Here is a 21666-nt window from a genome sequence, read left to right as displayed (position 1 = left end):
TCCTTTATTATTTGTAATGTTATCATTAATTTATTTTATCTGGAAGTCTGGAATCAAACTTTATTAACAGGCTACAGAAACAAAAGTGAAAAATGTGGAAAAAAATATGTGCACTTGGGCAGCTCTTGTTGGTGGGCATGAAATAAAATTTGGGTGACATAGAGCCCCATTATCAGACTTCCTGAAAGGAGCTTTTCACCACTGAAAACGAAACTAACTCAACCTGTTCAGAGAGAGACGAGACTCGACGGGGCTCTTCCTAATTCCTCTGGTGTCCATGGGAACAGAGGTGAGGTCAGCAGAGGTTGGGTCCAATGGGAGCCATGGGACCGAGAGCACGAGAGGTCATGTGTGAAAGGCACAGGAGGTCAGTCCCAAGTGTCGACACAGACACCTAACAAACGCACATAAAGAGTAATGAGTATTAGGTATTAATAGAGCTGTATGGACCAGACCTGGTTAAGGCTAATGAGGCCCCGGGGTTATCACAGATTCACAGTAATATGACACTTTCTGTGCTTTGTTACAGGAAGAAAGAAATATGACACATTCAACTTTAGAAGCTTCACTTTGCACGATCACACCCGCCGGATAATTCTGGTTTAGTACGACTTTGATCTTACTTTTGTAATTTTGGCTTCACAACTCACTATATTTATCTAATACAGTATTTTGACATTTCTATTTTAGTATTTATATACTGGTACTTTCTTTCTTGTTAAATTAGATTTCTATGTATTTGGTACTTTATTAATGCTATTTTTAGCCATTCTAGCGGTGAAGAGTTGATCTGTTGGTCCACCACTTTGAAATATCTCAACAACTATTGGATGGATTTCCATGAAATTTGGTGAACACATTCATGATTCCCAGAGGAAGAATCCTCTTGACTTTGGTGATCTCCTGACTTGTGACTCATAGCGCCACCATGTTGACATTTGTGGCTCAGAATGTCAAAGTACAGCCTCACAAAGCCGCTAGCGTGACTGTAGAGTCTCAAGGTCGTTACACACCGGTGGCGTTTTTTTCGTGCGAATAATTTGCACATCAATATATATTTTTTCGAACTATTTTTCTTTTCATAAGTAATTTCACGCATAACACGAATATTATACGTGAAAAAGCAACGTCATTTTTTTCAGAATGAGGTTGATTTTCTGAGCTTTTGCTCTGCGAATTAAGGCATCAACCAATCCCGTTGTACAGAACGGGTTGAGTTGCGCATATATTTATGAAACAACAACACGGAGGCACCATAGTCCGAACCAGGACGGAAACGTTATTCTCCTTTCAACCTTGACAAAGGCAGCGCAGTCCACATCCACTCCTTTCGTTCTTACCTTTCACAATAAAAGCCCTAGACATATAATATTCTCAGACGAGTATTTCATGTTTTCGTGTTGTTTATTCGGCATGCCCCCGTTGTGTAAATGCCTTTAGTCTTGTTATATCTCTTGTTTGTAGATGCAAATGCAAGGACGATGAAAACAACAATAAAGCTACCTTGAATCTCTTGAATCTAACTAAAGTGTTTGTTTACAATCTGTCTGACCATCTGAAAGTCTGTGTTTCTTGCACCATTTCAGTTTGTTGTACAGATCTGGTATCAGAAAGACGTGACACATAAATAGAGTTTTCTTTGTCAATGCCATTACTATCATTATATTACATTACATTCATGGCAGGCCACCAACTCTGTTTATAGCGCCACAGAAACAGAAGGCTCCATGTTATCAAAAAATATTTCAATTAGTTCCACGCGAAAAAGAGAGCACTGGTACTGAATCGGTACTTGATATCGACAGATACTTGTTGAGTTATCAGAATCAGTATCAAGAGAGGAAAAGTTTGATCAGTGACATACCTGCAGATCTCAGCAAACACGTTGTTGAGTACAATGTTATCATGAAGGCCAAAACTACAAAAATAAGACACAAGTTGTAATAAATTACTTTTAGAGAATATGATGCCAACACTTTCTTTCCTGTCGTCTACGACTGCTCAGCCAGTACTTCATCTTACGTAAAAAAAGATTTATGTGTCCTTTCACTCAGCATCCTTCTTTTTACCCACCAGTCAGCGTCTAAATCTAGAAGCATCGGGTCATACATCCATTCCCACCAGTGTTCAAGGTAACATGGGAGGTCGCTCCATTTGAAATATTCACACACAAGTGTCAGAGCATGTAGGGCCACACATCTAACGGTGGACCTTCACACAGTCTGTGTAGTCACCGCTGGATGTTCACGCACACAATCTACTGTACAAGGCTGGAGTAAAGCTGTAAAGTCACATCAGCATGCAGGGACATGCTGCACGTGTGTTGCCTGTAAAGCACTTTGGGACATGTTCTCTGATCCATGACAGAGTGAAGGGCTGAGCGGGAGGGAGGGAGGGAGGGAGAGAGCAGGAAAAAAGGGCTGCAGACAAAGAGAGTTTGTGTGGTATGCATGTGTGTGTCTGACTGTGTCTCCACATGGGCAAATCCAGTCCCATAAGCTATTGTGATTGATGCAGCTTCACTGTAAATTAAATGTGATGTGGTCGAAATGTTCAAGTGTACTTTGATTTGTTGATCTGAGGGATGAAGGCACGACACTCTCAGGGCCGAAGTGAAGAATTTATTAGAAATAAAAAGCAGATCTTTGATTGTTAAAATACTTAAAGCTTCTATAATCAATATTTGTATATTAACGATGGATCATTCGACTGCAGGGTTTCGTCTCATCGTTTCGGTATTATAGCCTGACATTTTACTGTTTTGGTTCACTTTCACTGCCCTCATCAGTGTTGTTTCAGGCAGCCGTTTTCAGCAGAAAGCTTTAAAAGTGACTGTACCGAGCAGCAGACAGACAAAGTTAGCAACTAGCTGGTGAACATAGTGGAACATTTAGCAGCTAAAGAACCTGATACTTTTCTCAGGAGTTGGTGGAAAGCAAAAACGGAGCCAAAGGCAATTCCATATTATTAAGCACCAAGTCGGAGTATCCCAGTTGTAATTAACACTTCGCTAAACCCCGCCCCCTGCTGCTACGCCGTCAAGCTGTCGGAGCTAGCATGGAGCCCACACTGTCACTAAGGCCCTGTTCAGACCTGGTATTAACATGCGTCCTGAGTGATCGGATCACAAGCGGACAGCTTTAAGTACAGATGTGAACACACTCTAGACGCTTTGAAATCCAATCTTTCAGACCACATTCAGAGGTGGTCTCGGCCACATATGGCCACATTCTTTTAGCAGTATGTACACGAATGTGACCTGGGCCACACTGAAGGACCGCCTACTCAACTGACCTCCCGCTGGGATCTGCGCTCTTCAGGTAAATAGACAGGCGGAGGCGAGCGCTCGTCTGCCTCGCAGCATGGAAACAGCCTCTCTGCTCTACTGTATCCTGTCGGTACAACTGTGTTTTATTAAAACATATGTTGTCTATAGGCTACATAATCTATCAGACTAGGCACGCAAAGTGCATAATTATCATACTGTCGGAGATGTGTTGGTGTTGTTGATGCGGTGCTTTGCACGGAGCTGACACGCGCCAACCCACCTGCTCGCCAGCTTACTCTCTCTCATCCCCGGCTCTCTGAAGTTCTGTAGCCCTGTAACCTCTCTGGATAACAAGTATCACTATTACACGTGCCAGGCACAATGTTTAACTGTAACCAGCTCAAAATCCACAAAACCAGCCTGAAAATGAAGAAAATGTGAAATGATTTGATGGAGCACAGCCATATTATAGTTGTCGAGCCCTATTCGGTGTTGGCTGATGCTACGCTATGATTGGCCAGGCTGCATTCGAGGGGCGGGCCTTGGCGAAAAGTCAATTACAACTTGGGTGCTAATGTTGGAAACTAATTACGATAACTCTAAACATAGTATATTTCCTCACAGATATGAGTTCCCAAGAAGCTCCATTTCCTGTGTGATATTAATGTGATACATTTCAGTTAATCAGTGTCTGGCTTTAATGCAGACTGTGATCATCCCAAATGTCACTTTTCTCAAGATAATTACCATTGATTTTCATGCAGTTTTTGAAACATTACCATGTTGCCTATTAATTAAAAGGTTTGGCACAGTTCCAGGTCTACAACCCACAGGGACAAGATGAACTCAATCAATTGTAAAAACACACAGAAAACAGGCAACATGGAGCTTATGTTGTTTGTACAACGGAGTCCAATGAATGAATTAAAATAAAAGTCAGCGGTGAAAGTCGAGGTGCTGCTGCTGCTGTTTTGGTGGCACTTGGTTGTGTGAATGCACGCATGTGTGTGTGTGTTTGTGTGTGTCATCAGGGGGGGAAAAAAAACATCAGACAGACCCCTGGAGCAGCTGTTGTCCCCAGTGTGCCCAATGTTTCTCTCTCTCACACACACACACACACACACATACATACACTACTTTCTTTACCAAACTCCACTCTGTTCCTTTTTGTTTTTCAACTGTGTGCTCTAAGCTAAGTACAAACAAACACACTCACACAGAGATTGTTGCTGGGCTTATGCAACCTCACAGAAAGCCAGAATCAAAGGTTTCATTAACCAACACATGTAAAATTCTTCAGCGCTGTTGAGGGCGAGCGCCGACATGGAGGTTCAGAGATAAGTGTGTGTGTGTGTGTGTGTGTGTGTGTGTGTGTGTGTTGAGGGATCACGGTCATCATTTAGTGTTGAAATTAGGGCCCTAACACCTCCAGACAGCTCTGTGCATAAATTCAAACCACCCCTCTTCCACATCTGCTCTCAACTCTGATCCGACCCACACTTACCTCCACTACAGCTCATTAGAAACCCTCAAGGGACTGCGCTTAAACGCGAGGACTCGGCTACCTCTCGGTTGCCTCGAACACGTCCACCAGATGTCTTTTTCTACAGTATAAATCTTTGCTTCATCTCATCCCTTGCTCCTCTTTAACCCTCGCCTTTCTGCCTCACCTCATCCCTCTGATTTGCTCTCTATCTCTAGTCGTCTCCCTAGAGGTCAGATGGACAGATGCGCAGCCTTGTCCTCCCCACACACACACACACATACATTAAACACACACAAAAACACATTTTTGACCTAATTTCTCCAAGGAGGCCAGTTTAACAGAGCCTATGAAAAGACAACAGCTGTACAGTACAAATAGACACAAAGGAAGACGCCGGGGATGTCCTTGTTTTTTTCTTTAAAACTGCTTAGTGACAAAAACAGCATTTGACTTATTCAAATTACTCTACGTGCATTAAGGCTGCAACTAACATTTTCATTGTCATTCAATCTTTTATTCCGTAAAATGACAGAAAACAGAAAAACAAAATGCAGTTCATGCTGATTTGTATAAATTTCTTGTTTTGTCTGGCCAACAGTCTAAAATCCAAAGGTATTTAGTTTACGATCATAGAAGAAAAATCAGCACATTTGAGAGGCTGCAACCAGGGAATGAAAGACATGTATACTGAAAGGAACAGTGTGTAACATTTCGGGAGATGTGATAGCAGAAACGGAATATAATATTCATAACTATGTTTTCATTAGTGTAAAATCACCTGAAACTAAGAATCGTTGTTTTCGTTAGCTCAGAATGAACCCTTCATATCTACATAGGGAGCAGGTCCTCTTCTACAGCAGCCCAGAACGGACAAACCAAACACTGACTCTAGAGAGAGCCTTTCATGTTTTTACGTTACCTGAAGGCCACCGTAGTTCTCCGACACGTTTGTGAAACTGCGGTAACGTGAACCACAGTGTGCAAAACCGTCGTCTGACTTCAGTTGCTCCTAAAGTAGTGTTATTATGGTAAGGATGGCCTCTGAGGGAGGCGAACAGCATTACCACGGTTTTGCACTTGGCGGCTCACGTTACCGCAGTCTTGGAAAGGGAGGAGTGAGCGGAGGGGTACTCAGTTGGTTGCAATCTGCAACCACAACACTAGACGCCGCCAAATCCTACACACTGCGCCTTTAAATCAAAATTATTATTATCAAAATACCAGTTAATTAATTTTCTTTTTTTGTTTTAGCTATTAAATGCATAACTGTGTGTAAATGTGTGGTGGTGTACTATCATCAAAAACCTGAGCGTCCTCATGAGCAAAGCAAGAGTTGGGAAACCCTCTGAACTGAAAACATCGGGCTGTTTGAGCGCCTGTGAAAGCTAGTAATTGGACTTTTGTCAGTTTACAAGGTCTAGAATGAACTTTCACACTGTAACAAGAAGTGTTTTCTTTATAATTTATTCACTGTTTTACCTCATACACAAAAACAGCTTCATCTCAAAGAAATGTCTCAGTACAAGGTGCAAAGAACCTGATATGTTTGTACCACATATTTGGTATCCATGATATGATAAAACATGCATTAAAATGCCCACAGAAACTATACATACACACACAAATTAAGGGCTTGCATTATAAACTGTAAAAGCATTTGGTGCGATCAAGTCTTTTGGGAGGTTTGCGGACCTGAGGGGAGGACAGAGCAGTCACGAGAGGCTCAACACGAGCTCGCTGGGAGTTCACCTTCGGGCTCTTCATCACACCACAGGGAATTCATAATTTGGCATTAAATGCAAGTTATTTTGATTTACAGAAAGCGTGTTTTTGGTTTAAATTGAACCCAACAAGTAGCTGTCAAATTACATCCATTTCTTATTTTATGTTCTTTTGGTTTGATTTCATTTGATGATTTTCATTCAACAGCAACAAAAATGAGTATTTGTTTCCAAATGTCTGTGTTTCAAAAGACGCATCACTCGTTTCATAATCAACATAGAAAACTGAGCAGATCTGTTCAAATTATTAAAACTTTCTGGAATGAATCATCTATGGGATTTTGTTTGTTTGTTTTATTTGGCAAATACATGTAGATTTAACAGAATGGATAGTAGGTGGAGTGCAAAATAGCCTCAAAATCTTAGCAGATGTGGGCTGAAGTGAGACAAAAAGATAATAAAATGCAACTTAAAAAGCATTGACTCAATGTGAAATATTTAAACTACTATCAATATAGTTAATAAAAGTAAATCACTTCACTACAGTCAAATAAAATGATCTATTTCTACGATGTTTACGTCTTCTAGAAGAGTTCACATAGTGTTTTTCATGACTTTATGGCCCTAAACCTGAAAATAAACTTCTTTTCAGTCAACATTAGACGTGGGATCGACAGCATCCATCTTCTTTCTTTTACATCTTGGTTGGTTTCATTCAAAACAAGAAACACGCTTCACTCATTTTTCATCTAAGGCCTCTGCCAGACTGAGACCGGTGCAGGTGCAGGTGTTGGTGTAGGTGTTTGAGTGTGAATGTGAGAAAAAAGACGATGAGAAAGTGTCTTAAGCACGCCAAGAGCCAGGGGCAGGAATTAAATCCTCATTATGATCTGGCACCACCACCACCACTCTCTCCCCGTATCAGTATGTAGGTCTGCATGGTACTAATAACACAGCTGCACAGTAGCATCTTGTCTCATGAAGACCACGGACTGGACAAAAGGAGCTTTCCCTGCATATTTAGGCAGCCAGTCAAGTGTAAGCAAAGATTACATGCAAAAACTACTTTTTAAAAATCAATAAAACAGTTTTATATCAATCACCTGTTTCCAAGCATCATAGATGCAGAATTACATACAATCACTTTAAAATTACAGCCAGTGGTAACACAATTAACTTCACTGCAGAACGAGCCGTTTGTGTAATAAGAGGATAAGAGGATGCACATCGATGCCGACCATGCACCATAAGACAGTAAATGTTCCCTTTGCAATGATATGTGTTTATTATTTTAATCTAAGAAGTGAGCTGGCACATGAGCCAAACATTAAAAGGAATAGTCTGACATTTTGGGAAATATGCTTATTTAAAATAATTTTTAAAGGGAATGGGAGATGACATTGATTGGTTTAATTCCTGTTACACCTAAAACACCTATAATTTAAAGACTACATACAACCCCTTTGCCCCTTGCGCCTTACTTTGCGCCCAGATTATGTGCCGGCTGTAGACGTGGCATCAATCTTCTTATCCAACTCTCGGCGAGACGGCAATTAAGCGTGTTTCCCAAAATGTCAAATTCTTCCTTTAGCTTCTCTTCTGACTCATAATGACTGACCAGATACAGTATTTTATATGTTACATAACTGGATCACCTTTAAAAATATAAACCCTCAGCCTGGTGATTAAAAACCATAATCTTTTTTTTACATATTCATTTTAAATAAACGTTCAAAAAATCCAATCAAATCTAACCATTACATGAATAGCCAATCAGATTGTTGCTCTTAAAATAAATAATTAGACGGACAGTTTATATTGAAGTACCTTGAGCACCGAAACAAAAAAAATAATAAAACACAGAGAAAAAAGAAAGAAACTGACCTGTGTGACTAAAGCTACCATTTCCTATCTCTCTCTTTCTTTCTTTCTCTCTCTCGCTCTCTCTCACACACACACACATTTTAATTTAATCACATCAGACACGCTCACATGCAATGTTTACATGATGTACAGCTTGTTAGACTGAAAAGTGGAACATGCAGAGGCTATTCAAACACTACGTGCAGGCCAGCCGACTACCTGAGTTACAAGCCATTGATTGATTTATTGACTCTCTAATAAAATGACTGACTGATTAACAGCAATCAAAATCACCTCAATTGGCATTTTCTAAGGAAATGCCTGAAACTAACTCCTTAATGGAGTGATAGATCGATTGACCGGTTTGTTAACTACTCTGCAATCCTTCTCAGATCGCCCTGAGGCTAGAAATGGTGACTTTCTCTCTTACTACTGTAATGTCATACACAACAAAGCCCATACCAGTTGAATTCATAAACTAAAAAGCAACTGAAATCAACAGGGTAAACCTCACATCTTATCTGACTGTGCAAAGATGCCACACATTTATATCTGATGGCAGAGCGAAGAGGAGGGATGAAGTTGTGTTAACAGATGCAACTCGGCAACATGCTAGTAAAAAGCTGATGAATATTTCAGAATAGAAGTCGACACACAGAGCATGCTGTTTGGAGAACCCCCCGTGCCCTGTACATATGTATGCACCTCAGTTGGAAACAGCCTGTATTATTAATATTCACTTTTCAAGCGCTGAAACTCAGTGATTACGTTTGGTCCAACAATATCTACAGGGCGTGTGAAATAAAAACCTAATTTCTAAATGTTAAAATAATCACTGTAGCTGTAAAATGCTGAATAGAAATATGATTTAGAGGAAGGTCTGAGTCCGTGTACTGTAGTTCTGTTGACGGCTGTTCAGGGTGGATGTTGGCGCAAACCTGTTAAATATTTTAAGAATGTAAAAGTACTGGTGTCTTCCTGATATCATATTCATTCGGCAGTGGTGGGCCACAACAGCCTGGAAACTGCAACAGAAAATATAAAAATAATATATTAAATATATATGGATTTCAATACCTCCTGCAAAATGCATCTGCAAAAGGCCCACTGCTTGCATTGAGTGAAGCGTGCCAACTGTGTGTCATGTTCACATTTTGGGGGGCAACAACAACTTGCTTTGTGTGTCAGACTCTACTGTAAATGTAACGCCGACACCTGGAGTAAAGCATTAATACAGGTGGCTCACAGGCAAAATCTCTCCCTCCGTCTTTCCCCATTTCTCTCTACCGCTCTCCGTCTCCGCTCATAACTGGAAGCTTTCAGAGGGAAACACCGCTCTTTAATAATTTGTATTCATGTGTCATCGTGCTGGCTGCGGGCGCTTTTAGCTCTCAGATATGGCTGCAGATCCAACAGGCGCACTCAAACGCCGTCGACAGAACGGCAACGAAACAAGCAAGACAGTCTCAAAACGGCTTATCAGCAAAATAATCAGCAAACACACAGAGACACGTGTAAAATGTTACACCGATGGTGCCTTGTGAGCAACAGCCTGAGAAAGCAAAACTGTGTTAGTGTCTCACATGCATGGACGGATAATGAGACAACGGGCCCCTGGGCACATACATTTTAGAAGCATCCTAAGACTCCTAAATACAGTAGGCACAAGACCTCCAGACTAAGAGACATACAAAACGACTGCAAACAACGCGCTCACGTCTCTCTTTGGTCATTTGTGTCTCTCTGTGGTCATTTTGCACGTCTTTGTAGTTGTTTTGCTTCTCTTTGTAGTTGTTTTAGGTCTCCTTGTAGTTGTTTTAGGTCTCTTTGTGTTTTTTTTAGGTCTCTTTGTAGTTGTTTTAGGTCTCTTTGTAGTTGTTTTAGGTCTCTTTGTAGTTGTTTTGTGTCTCTTTTTTAGTTGTTTTAGGTCTGTTTGTAGTTGTTTTAGGTCTGTTTGTAGTTGTTTTAGGTCTCTTTGTGGTTGTTTTGTGTCTCTTTGTTGTTGTTTTGCATTTATTTGTGGTTGTTTTACATCTCTCTGTGGTCATTTTGCATCTCTTTGTGGTAATTTTACGTATCTTTGTGGTCGTTTTGTGTCTTTTTTTCGTCATTTGTGTCTCTCCTTGTTCATTTTGCATCTCTGTGGTTTTGCATCTCTTTGTGGTCGTTTTACCTCTCTTGGTGGTTGTTCTGTGTCTCTTTGGGGTTGTTTTACATCTGGGGACTTTTTACGTCTCTTTGAGGTTGTTTTATGTCTCTGTGGTCATTTTACATCTCTCTAAGGTCGTTTTACGTCTCCTTGAGGTCGTTTTATATCCCTTTGTGGTGGTTTTACTTCTCTTTGTAGTCGTTTCGTGTCTTTTACTCATTGTTTTGTGTCTCTTTGTGGTCGTTTTACGTCTCTTTGTGGTTGTTTTACGTCTCTTTGTGGTCGTTTTACTTCTCTTTGGGGTCGTTTTACTTCTCTTTGGGGTTGTTTTACGTCGCTTTGAAGTCGTTTTTTGTCTTTTTGTCGTTGTTTCGTGGTCATTTTGCATCTCTTTGCGGTTGTTTTGTGTCTCACTTGTGGATGTTTTACATCTCTTTGTGGTCATTTGATTGACTTTTTAAAAATAAAGTTTACAGCCACTTCACAGGCAGGCTATGGCCCAGGGGCCCTTGAGGTCAGAGAGCCTGGTAGGCTTGTTCAGTTATCCATCCATGCTATGTGGTATGAGGTCTGGGGTCTAGGATACCCGCTCAGACACATACAACACACATACACCCGCTCACACACATGCACACACATCCCGAGGTTGGCTAGTGACTAACATATGTTCATTGTGGTTGAGCGGCAACAACCTGTTTGGCACCAAGGTAACTGACCTATTCCTGCTTTTCTCTGACGTTTCCTCGCAGCAGGAGAGACGAGCTTCAAGTCTTCAACGTCTTTGTTTGTGTATTTTTGTTTGGTTATTGTTAATCCATCTGAGGAGCAGATGTGTGTTTGCTGTCACCATGTGTTAATGTGTGTGTGTTCACCAGACTATATCCCCACCGCCACGTCAGAACAGTTGTAGTAACACCTCGGGTCCCCAGTCCATAGCTGTCTGAGCAACAGCGAACACGGCCGCCCCGAGCGTAGCGGACAGCCCCCACACAGCCATCTTCACCATCCTGTTCCCCTTCCCCCACAGCTGGCCTCGGTCTCGGGGCAAAGCTGCTTCCAGACCTGAGTGGAGAGAGGCTATACGAGCACAGAACAAGGAGGAGGGGTCAGACTGTGAGGAGTGGAGGGGTCAAGAGGACTCATAATGCTGGAAGGCGAAGCAAATGAGGCTCAAGCTGCATGTTGTTAGTGGGATTGAAATAAAATTGGGGGGGTCAAGGGATGTCAAAACACAAGGAGTGGAGACAAGGAGGGGGCGAAAGTATTAAACAACCAATCCTGCTCCATCATCTTTGCTCAGCAGCACTCTCTCTTTAATCAACTAGAGGCCCAAATAGTTATAAACTCCACTTAAAGTTTCATTTCGCTCATCAGCCAACATTCATCTCTTGTATAACATTTAGACAGCGGGTTGCCTCTTTACTGTCTAACCATTCATTGTCTGCCACAGTGAAATCAGGAGGTGCTCTCTCTGTCCGTTATGCACTTCATCTTGGATGCTGCTAATTGAATTTTGATGAAACTGCAGGGAATGATGTGCATCAATTTTAATATTACATTGTTTTGCCTGAGGGGAATGTTAAATCATATTTTTGATTGCCTGTACATCACAGACAATATGTCAGACGCCACTGATCTGATTCTCACAGAACCGACGGTAATAAAGCATCTCTGTGTTCGGTTCTGGCATGTTTAAATTTGAACTTGATTGGTCTGATGGGGGTACTACAGTACATCATTTGTTTACTTGTTATTGATTGGCCCAAAGGGGGGCAGCGTTTGTGTGGGATGACATATTTATTGCCTTGTTCTGAAGAGTTGTGTTCTCGTGTAAGGCGCCGAAAACCGTGAGGAACAATTTTTGATGTTCGAATTGAAATGTTCGTTCTTACAATCTCACATTCAATATCATTTTTTTTCCCAACTCAGGCCTTTTTCTAACTAAAATGTACTTTTACTTCACTCATTTGCACATGTGTCTGTACTGTCTGTATGTGTGCAGTCCTTCTTCAGAGTCAGTAATAAGATTACAGTTACTATATTTACCGTGTCTGGAGTTGGTGGGGCCCTGGGACTTTGTGAGGCGTTGGAGAACGGAGTCGGGCCTCTGGTGGAGGGTGGAGGACTGAAACGCCTGGAAGGTATTGATGGACAGACTGGAAGAAGAAAGAGGAGAAGGATGGAAAGAGGGAAGGAGAGTTAGTCGGTGATGGAGAACAGAGTCAGGTCTAAGGTGGAGCATGGACAGCTGGAATGACAGGAACAGATGGATTGGAGGATCAACTGATGGATAACGATAGGTGAGGGAAATTAGAGGGATCTGCTAACTCAGTAGCTCTTGCATATAGGAAGCTATGGGAGTAATGCATTACGGGACATCTTTCAGTCAAGGCCTTGTGTCAGCGATGTCACTCCCTCTCCTGAACGATGACTGTAAGTAACGCTGAAGGACAAAGAGAGGGAGACTGATGGAGAGACTATGGATACACTGAGAGAAAGTGTGTGTCTAATATTTCCTCCTCAATAATAAAAAATGTAGAAAAAATGGTCACATGTGGCTACACACAAACACACAAACACACACACACACATACATTAAACGGCCTGTGCATGTCAACAGGACTGTCTGGATGGAGTCTGGTTGTGTTTTTAGAGCACCCCCTCTTGGTTACTGAGAGAATTACATCACACTCAAATACACCATCTCAGAATATTTTTATGTGGTAAACTTGTGTATTAGTGTCATGTGTTCTGATGAAATTATTGAGCACAAAAAGTGCAGGTGCAGCAGCAATTAGTCAAGGAATTGATTAGTTGATTGACAGAACATTTACAGACAACAATTCTGACAAATGACTGATCGTTTACATAATTTATTGCCAAATATTCAGTTTTTCTACTGTCTTCAATGTGAACATTTGTTGATTTTCTCTGATCAATTTGTTTGAAGATAGTATATTGTACAAGAAGCTGTGATGGGTATTTTTTTTTACAATTTTGTGACATTTTGTAGACTAATCGGTTGATTCATTAGTCAAAAAATAATTTACTGGAGCGCCTCGGTAGCCAAATGGTTACAGCCACGGGACCTTTGTTGCACGCCATACGCCCGTCTCTCTCCCTGTTTGCAGTCTGCCTCTACACTTTCATCTGTCCAATAAAGGCAACAAAAAAATGGCAAAAATATAATCTTAAAAAAATAATAATTTACTGATAATGTTATAATGAAAATAATCATTATTTTCTCCCTAGATGCAAAACAGTTTGAGTAAATATCAAGGCAAAAATGCCTGTGTTTTTATATTTTGCCCACTTACTTGGATAGAATGCAACAAGTACATTTTATTTATATAGATACATAACAACATATAGATTAAAGTACTCATAATTATGATTGAAGTTTGAAACTGCATGTTGCATCATTCAGCTATGTGGATGCATAGTAGTGACATCCTTATTATTATTATTAACAATTATTAGTTTCAATTCCCGTCCCCTCACCTCTTGCGAGACTGCAGCGCTGCCCGTTTGGCCAGTAGAGACGGAGGGTACTGGTCGAACAGGTCCTGGGCCTGGCCAATCAGAAGCTCGTATGGGAGGTCCTGGGGGATGCGGGAGAGGAGGTGGTGGACCATGGCCATGTCACACTCCGTCTTCTTCACCTCCTTCTCTCTGTACAGCACAATCTGAGGAGGAGGAGATGGGGAGGGGAGGGGTTAAATGTTTTAACCGTGAAGCTGTGCATTCTGGTTAACCTTGGAGCAAAAAGTGAATTAGATCCTACATGCTGTACATACTGGGTAGCTCCGGTGATACTAGTGAGGCAGAACGAGCGCTACGCAGTGAAATAATAGGCAGATGAAGAGTTAACCCCCCATGCTGTGCGCTGTTCTCAGCCTTGGAGGAAACATGAACTACATTCTGCTTTGTTGTTTCACACACTTCAAACAGAACTCTCCCTCTGCCCAGCCCCTACACACACACACACTAAAACATCCTCACTTGCAAACGAGCAAAATGTGCACACTTGTACACACTAATCAACGTGCATAAAAGCCTTCTGTTAAAAAAGGCGTATTCACGCTCAAATAAAACACCTAAAGACCACACAAAATAAATTATTTCCACAAACACATACATGTTCCAGCAGCAAACATTTCTGCCAAAACATCTGGTGTGAGCACCCAGAGGAACAAGTTTCAGAGGAACAAGTGGGAAAAAAAGTCACAAATATAAAAATGTTTTCCTTTGTAATCTGTTTCTACTCCGCAGTCAAACATCAGTCAGCTCTCCTTGTCGTTCTGTTTCCTGATGCAGTCCTCGTCCTTTTTCCTTTCTTTCCCCTTTTATCTCTCCCTCTGTACCCCCTCCGTCACTCTCTCTCTCTCTCTTTCATCTGTTCATTAGGAGGTATCTAATTAACTAGTCCAGTGACTTCACAGTACTCTGACTCACTGTGTGTGTGTTTGTGTGTGTGGCAGCATGTATTCACGAGTGAGCGTTCTGGATTACTGACGAAACAAAGTCGCTGCCTCTTGTTCACGCCTTCTTACCGTAGCGGCGAGGTAGATGGGCATCAGAGGGTGCGAGGCCAGGAAGAAGTCGTAGAGTCTCATGGTGTGTTTGAAGTCTGACAGCACGTGGCCGTACCATGTGATGAGCCAGGACAGCGCGAAGATGGTTCCCACCTCCGCTCTAAAAGAAAAGGCGAATACATAAACAGATCTTTCAGTCCAAGTGGATGTTTGAGGTCCATCAAGGCATCCCCAAGATATCACGGGAATGAGACAGACGTGAATAATGGTCTAAGCAACGCGGCTGAGATACCCTGACTTTTAATCCCTAGTATGGTTAAAGCTCCACATATGCTGGATCCAACAATTCCCAAAATGCATCTTGATAGTGTGTTTTGGTTAAACCTGAGAAACACCTACATATTTTAACATTCAAACATGTCTTTAATGAGGTTTTCCCTTAAAAATGTGTAGCCTCCAAGCTGAACCTGAGACAACCCTAATGACATCACTGGGGTTATTTTCTCAGACTTCACAGAGCACCTGTCCAGAGCCACAGAGGACATGGTACAACATGAGCAGTACTTTCCTTGATTCGTAAACTGTTTTTTAATAGTCTGGCTTAATCCGAGGGTCACTAAACATTGGTTTGCAAGATTTTCTCATGACCACAGCGATTTCTAAAGAATTGGCATTGTGAATTTGAAAGAAAAACACATTTTCTTTACCTTCACATACTGTTTCTAACCCTCCTATGCTCTTCCCCTGCCTTTCTTTGTTGTGTGCAGACATAAATGGGGAGTTATTTTTGACAGAGTCTCAAGTAAATTGGATACTCTTAGAGGTTGTTGATAAATATTAGATAGGAACATTCAGGGAGGAAGAAGGATGAGTACAAGGGGAAGGGAGTGACAAGCGAAAAGAAGTGGGTGGGAGTGATGGACAGGGGGGAGGGTGTAAAGAGAGAGAGCAAAGGGCAGGGACCATGTGTGATGAGAGAGGGACATAAAAGAGATAAAATGAAGAAGGGAGGGAGAGAGAAAAGGGAAAGAAGAAAGGAGGCAGAGATAAGAAGGCAGGTAAGGGGAAGTGGAAGTATTCACTAAAAAAATGAGCGTTCCAAACTTTGAAGTCGGGTGTTGTTTATCCTGCTGTTTTTCTGCGAGTGCAATGTCTTGTTTTTTGTGCATTTTCTGTTTGTGTGAGAGTGTATGTGAGTAGACGGGTAATTTGCAAATATGGAAGTTGTCAGCGCAGCATCAATTATGAACAGGCAACAAGACAGCGAAGGTACTGTAGACACACACACACACACACACACACAAGCGAGCACACATATTGAAATACCTTTGAGGATGATTCATTGACTCACAAACATCCAAAATCCCAGTCCTCACTACACACCCCAACATTAACCTACAGTAACTGGCTGTATCTTAAAATGCTTTTTTTGTTGTTGTTTCAATAAACTGCAAAAAGATCATGAATCATTTTTTGGCTAATTACATCCCACAAATAAAGGTAAATGTGGTGCACACCTTGGTGGGACAGAAAAGCCTCCGAAACAGCTGTTGGACCATCTGACAGGAGAACTCCCAAATGAGACCACTATTGATGCATTTTCAATTGAGTCAAAGACTAAACACTCCCCTATTTGTCACTCTGCGAAGATCACAGGTGAAAATCAACACTTTGATGCCCTCTAGTGGTTTTTAATTACATTGCATTATGCCCAAAGAGACTTACAATAAGTACATTCAAATTCAAGTGTGTATCCCTCTACAGAAAAACAGCTAGAAGTATATTCAATACAACAGTACAAGTGCTTAATGCTTTTTGTTTTAAGAAATGAGACATAAGTACTAACATCCATTGGACAGCAACAGTGTGTGTGTGTGTGTGTGTGTGTGTGTGTGTGTGTGTGTGTGTGTGTGTGTGTGTGTGTGTGTGTGTGTGTGTGTACCTGATCATGAAGTCATGTAGTTCAGTATCAACCTGTTCCAATATCGGCATCAGGTAGTTTAAAATGTGTTTAGTGCTGTCCATGGTAGGATCCATGAAATCCCTACAGACAGGCAGAGAAAACAGACAGAAGTTATATAAATATTAGTGCTATATAATTTGTAACATACGTGGTTCATTGGTTAGTTGTGAGTTTAAGCTGATTAAAATGCCTGGATAAATGGATTCATTAGAAAAGAGTATGCAACCTGAGATGGTGATTGGACAGAGTGTCCAGCATGGCGAGGGCCATCCGCTCCCCAACTACCAGCAGCAGAGTGACGGCCACATCATGGTAGCCTTGGTAGTAATGGAGCTGAGGGGTGCATTTCAAAACCTCCAGTATGATGTCAGTCAGCTGCTCCTGAAGCACGGCTCTCTCTGTGGCGGGCATACCTGAGGGAGAGCAAAGGATATTAAAAAGGTAGAGTATGTAGCATTTGGTGGTATCTGGTGGCGTGGTTGCAGATTGCAACCAACCGAGTACCCCTCCGCTCACTCCTCTCTTTTCAAGACTGCGGTAACGTGAGCCGCCGAGTGTAAAACTGTGGGAACGCCGTTCGCCTCGCTCAGAGGCCATCCTTACCATAATAACACTACTTTAGGAGCAACGGAAGTCAGACGGCTGGCTGGCGGTACCACGGTTTTGCACTCAGCGGCTCATGTTACGTCGGAAAACTGCGGTGGCCTTCAGGTAACATAAAAACGCAAAACGCTCTTACGTTCTGGGCTACTGTAGAAACATGGCGGAGCAAAATGGCGGACTCCGTGAAGAGGACCCGTTCCCTATGTAGATATGAAGAGCTCATTCTAAGCTAACATAAAGATAACAATTCTTAGTTTCTGGTGATTATACACTAAAGAAAACAGAGTTAGGAATATTATATTCCACTTCTGCTAATAGACTGCATATAACTAATAAACATGATTTCCTTGTGCATAAAACATTGAGTTTACTCTTCCCCAAAGTACATCATTTTTACTTTTCTTGCACCTTTTACCTGCAAAATGAATCAAATTCTGCATTAGTTGAGCAGCTTACTGAAGAATACAGACAGAGATCAACACAACTAATGATCTAATGTTGTGCGTGTTCCAATTTTCCCTTATTCCCTGCTGCTTTTTTCAGTTTGTTTTTCTGAAAATGTGTTGCTTCCTCCTGGCAGAAAAGTTGATTTAATTGTTGTTAGTTGATTGAACTAACAGCCTCGCAGTTTGATAAGACACTTTTCTCTGTTGCTTTCCCAACTTTGTGATTTTGGCTGTCAACACGGGCGTCTTGTGACATGAGAGTCTGACCCTGTTGCAGCTTTTACTCAGTTCATTAATTATTAAGCCTTGCCAGATAACTGCGTGTTGCTGTAAGTACGGGGGGTACAGTTTGATAAATGGCACTGTGAGCTATGCTGCTATCTTTAGAGATAACAAACACACACACACAGACAGACCTTTAGGGAACCGCTTCATGGACCTCCTGACATCCAGGACTACTTGGTTGTAGTCCTTGTGGTTCTCCCTCACATCTCGACCTACACCAGAAGAAATGTTATTATTATTGTTGTCAGTATTAGTAATAGTAACAGTATTATGTTGCATACATCTACCCAGCAAATATTCAGTATCAATCAACCACTAACCAGGTTTATGTGGTAGATCGTACACATTGATGTTCAGTAGTTTGGGCCAGACTTTCCTCCTCAGTTCATCAGTGAGCAGTCCTCCCTTACTGGCTGCTGCTCTCCTCAGGGTCTCAATGTCCACCGGATCACTGCGCATTCAAAAGTCAGAATTGGACACTGGTCAGTGTGATGCATCACTCTAAAGTCTGCTCACACAGCAACAAATCTCCATGCTAACAACTAATTATTTTCTCAAAACAAGTTAAAATCAGTTAATGGCTCTAAATAATATTAACTTTGTCCATTACAAACAAACTTACCTCATGAATTAAGTGTTTTCTTGATTTAAGTGCAGTAATGTAACATATATGTATAAGAAATAAATTCTTAAAAGTAGGATATGACACTAAACTTCTTGTTGAAATTGATGTTTATGCAGCAGAGAGATATCTTAAAATGTAGTTGGTGTTAAATTCTTCTAACAAGACATAATATGAATGTGGATTATCTACATGCAAGATGTTTAATCATTCTTTGAATGCCCTTCTGCACACACTTTCATCACTTCGCGATACAATTTGACAGGATTTTCTGAACAATCTTTCACTCAAGACTGATAATTCTATTCATTTGTCAATTGTTTTATTCACTCCACGTCTGCCTGACACTGTGACAGCATGATGTGTGTCCACATATCTGAGTTGAATGGACAAAGACAACTGTTGTTTCGTTCTTTTGCAGTTAAACGTGAATTCACAAATTCAGCCTGCTCAATTCTGCATGAGCTTTCCTGTGCCATTTCCCCATCAAGTCCCAAATGCCTCCTCCTGACACTAATGTCTTCATGATCCTCATCACTCTATTCCTCTGGGCACATATGAGTAATCTTCATGTGTGAAATTAGCTTAGCAGGGAGTGATGAAGGTCACTGTACGGATAAATGCATACCATCTAATTGTGGAACCGCAAGCAGCAGAGGGAGGAGCATTCCCACTTGGCGAAACGCATCCTGTGGCCCATTGCTCTGGTGCTAATGGAGGCATTTTGTACAATTTGAACTCTCAAAACTTTTTAGATTTCTAGAAATACCTGCATATCAAGGCAGATCTTAAATGAGTACTACTGTGCGGTTGTGTGTTTCATCACTAGAACACAATTGTTATGTTTTATGTATTTGTACTTTCTCAGCCATTCTTCATTAATAATCAAAGGGTCTCATTAGTAGTAAGATAGCTAATTTGTAGCTTGTTTCAGATGAGGAATGCTTTAAATAAACATAACAGGAATTCAGAGGATGTTTTGACTGAATGTGACAAACTCCCGGGAGAGAAAATGAATTAATTTGTCCTCCTGAATGCCATTCAGGGACAAAACAAAGAGATCATTATTATTTTAACCTGATCAAAGCCTGATGGATCTCAGTCAACTTCTGTTTCCTCCCACAATCTGGTTCTGTAAAATAAAGACAGAGATGAGGAGGAAGAGGGAAAGGAAACACAGTGAGTGAGAGGAGAAGGGATGGGGAGGAGGTGTGACAGAGAGAAATAAATATTTGAGGAGTGAAAGAAAGCACAGGGATGAATTAAAGGGTAAACAGGGGAAAAGAAGGAAGGAGACACATAGGGAGGAAAGGAAGGGAAAGAGGAAAGGATGAGGGAGAGAAATATAAAAGGAGAAGAAAGACATGGAGGAAGCAGGGAGATCACATTGGAGTTATAAACAGAGGCTTGCAATCCTATGCATGAAACACACATATACAGATACAAGAGAGATACAAAAGAGGTGGAGACAGGATCTCACTTCTTACTGTGCTGTGAGAAATATAAGGATGTGAGAGATGTTTTCTTTGAAAAAATAAATAACGTATGACCTGAGTTCATCCATCTCCCCGATATATGTATGTGTATGCATGACTGATGACAGTATGTCAGTGCATGTCACAGCCTAAGAGACAATCACAACAACAACATATAATAGATGTAACTCACACTCTGCCTTTTATTTACTCCTCTACTTCATGTGTTTTTGAAAGGTTTTTTTTTGTTGTTTTTTACATTTATCCTTTGATATTGCAATATATTGTTATTAATTGTTTTTTTATTTGTTTGTTTGTTTTATTGACACAACAAACATCAATTACTTCTTTATTGTTTTCTTCCATTTACATGCATGTTCTTTTTAAATATCTATATATTGTAATTTGCTTTATGAATTGTATATATGTGTATATATATATATTTGTTTTTATTTTGTTCTTTTTTTATTTTTATTTATTATTTAATTGACAGCTGAAATGACTGACAGTCATGCCAATAAAGCAAATTTAATTTAATGTTTATTTTGTTTTTGTTACAGTGAATAATGACATAATATGTCCATCTTCCTCTGTCTGGCAAACAGCTGCAACTTTCCAAATTGTCCAAGTTGGCTGACAGGCTGCCACGCAGGCACCACTGTCTGGCTGATAAGTGGCTATTTCTTTTTAGAAAAACCAGCAGTTAGAAACAGGTTAGCAGCTAGCTGGTGATTAGTGTCTTAATAATGTGTGTCAGCTGGCTGCAGTAACAGTATTAAGTTAACTGGCATTTCACCACATAGACTGGACAGGTTAGGTTTCTGTCTGTAGGCTACACGTACAGTAGCTCCATATAAGTACACATACAGGCTGTTTTTAATGTTATAACTGTCTTTATGTGGCTATAGCCTGTATTCATGTCTAGTGTAGGTTTATTAAACACTACCTAGCTAACTGTTTGTTGACTCACCTCTTGTGACAGATCCATTCACCCCAACTCCTTCGCTTTGTTTCTTCCTCTTGAGCCTTTTCATCCCTTTAAAAGTTTACTACTGAGTAACGAAGTTTATGTTGTTCCATGGGAGAGTTAACAGATTATAAATATGTCTCTAAACAGGTAAATAGACTGATGATATAAGGCTAAACGTGGACGTTTCTCTCAACAGCTGTAGAAGAATCAACCGAACATGAGGTCACCACGCTGCGCTCTGATTGGACAAAAGTGACACGTGATACGACGCAGCAATGCT

The 21666-nt window shown here is 41.0% G+C and overlaps 1 protein-coding gene across 4 annotated transcripts; it reads right to left on the bottom strand.

Annotated features, from left to right (window-relative positions):
• Positions 1 to 262: 262 nt before the first annotated feature.
• On the bottom strand, positions 263 to 21625 carry zgc:63863 (uncharacterized protein LOC393372 homolog). Of its 4 annotated transcripts, none has more exons than XM_037794985.1 (10): positions 21387 to 21625; positions 20019 to 20073; positions 18640 to 18770; positions 18451 to 18531; positions 17212 to 17398; positions 16965 to 17066; positions 15041 to 15182; positions 13989 to 14173; positions 12534 to 12643; positions 263 to 394 (listed from the first exon to the last, which is right to left on the bottom strand). In XM_037794985.1, the coding sequence occupies exons 1-10, from the start codon at positions 21448 to 21450 to the stop codon at positions 369 to 371; spliced, it is 1083 nt and encodes a 360-aa protein (XP_037650913.1). In that variant the 5' UTR covers positions 21451 to 21625; the 3' UTR covers positions 263 to 368. The 4 variants fall into 4 exon arrangements, with proteins under 4 accessions (XP_037650913.1, XP_037650912.1, XP_037650915.1 ...); XM_037794984.1 differs by lacking the exon at positions 263 to 394 and adding an exon at positions 10480 to 11564 and having other exon boundaries at positions 21387 to 21624; XM_037794987.1 differs by lacking the exon at positions 263 to 394 and adding an exon at positions 11643 to 11662.
• Positions 21626 to 21666: the final 41 nt, after the last annotated feature.

Source organism: Sebastes umbrosus, chromosome 15 (genome assembly GCF_015220745.1).
Source record: "Sebastes umbrosus isolate fSebUmb1 chromosome 15, fSebUmb1.pri, whole genome shotgun sequence".
Classification (NCBI taxonomy): Eukaryota; Metazoa; Chordata; class Actinopteri; order Perciformes; family Sebastidae; genus Sebastes; species Sebastes umbrosus.
This window is presented reverse-complemented; position numbering and strand designations above follow the sequence as displayed.

Coding starts and splice junctions, on each gene's coding strand:
- zgc:63863 (XM_037794984.1), bottom strand. CDS start 21,450: ATGAAAAGGCTCAAGAGGAAGAAACAAAGCGAAGGAGTTGGGGTGAAT. Junction 18,532..18,639: donor CGATCTACCACATAAACCTG/GTTAGTGGTTGA, acceptor CTTCTGGTGTAG/GTCGAGATGTGAGGGAGAAC. Junction 12,644..13,988: donor GCGCTGCAGTCTCGCAAGAG/GTGAGGGGACGG, acceptor TTCTTCTTCCAG/TCTGTCCATCAATACCTTCC.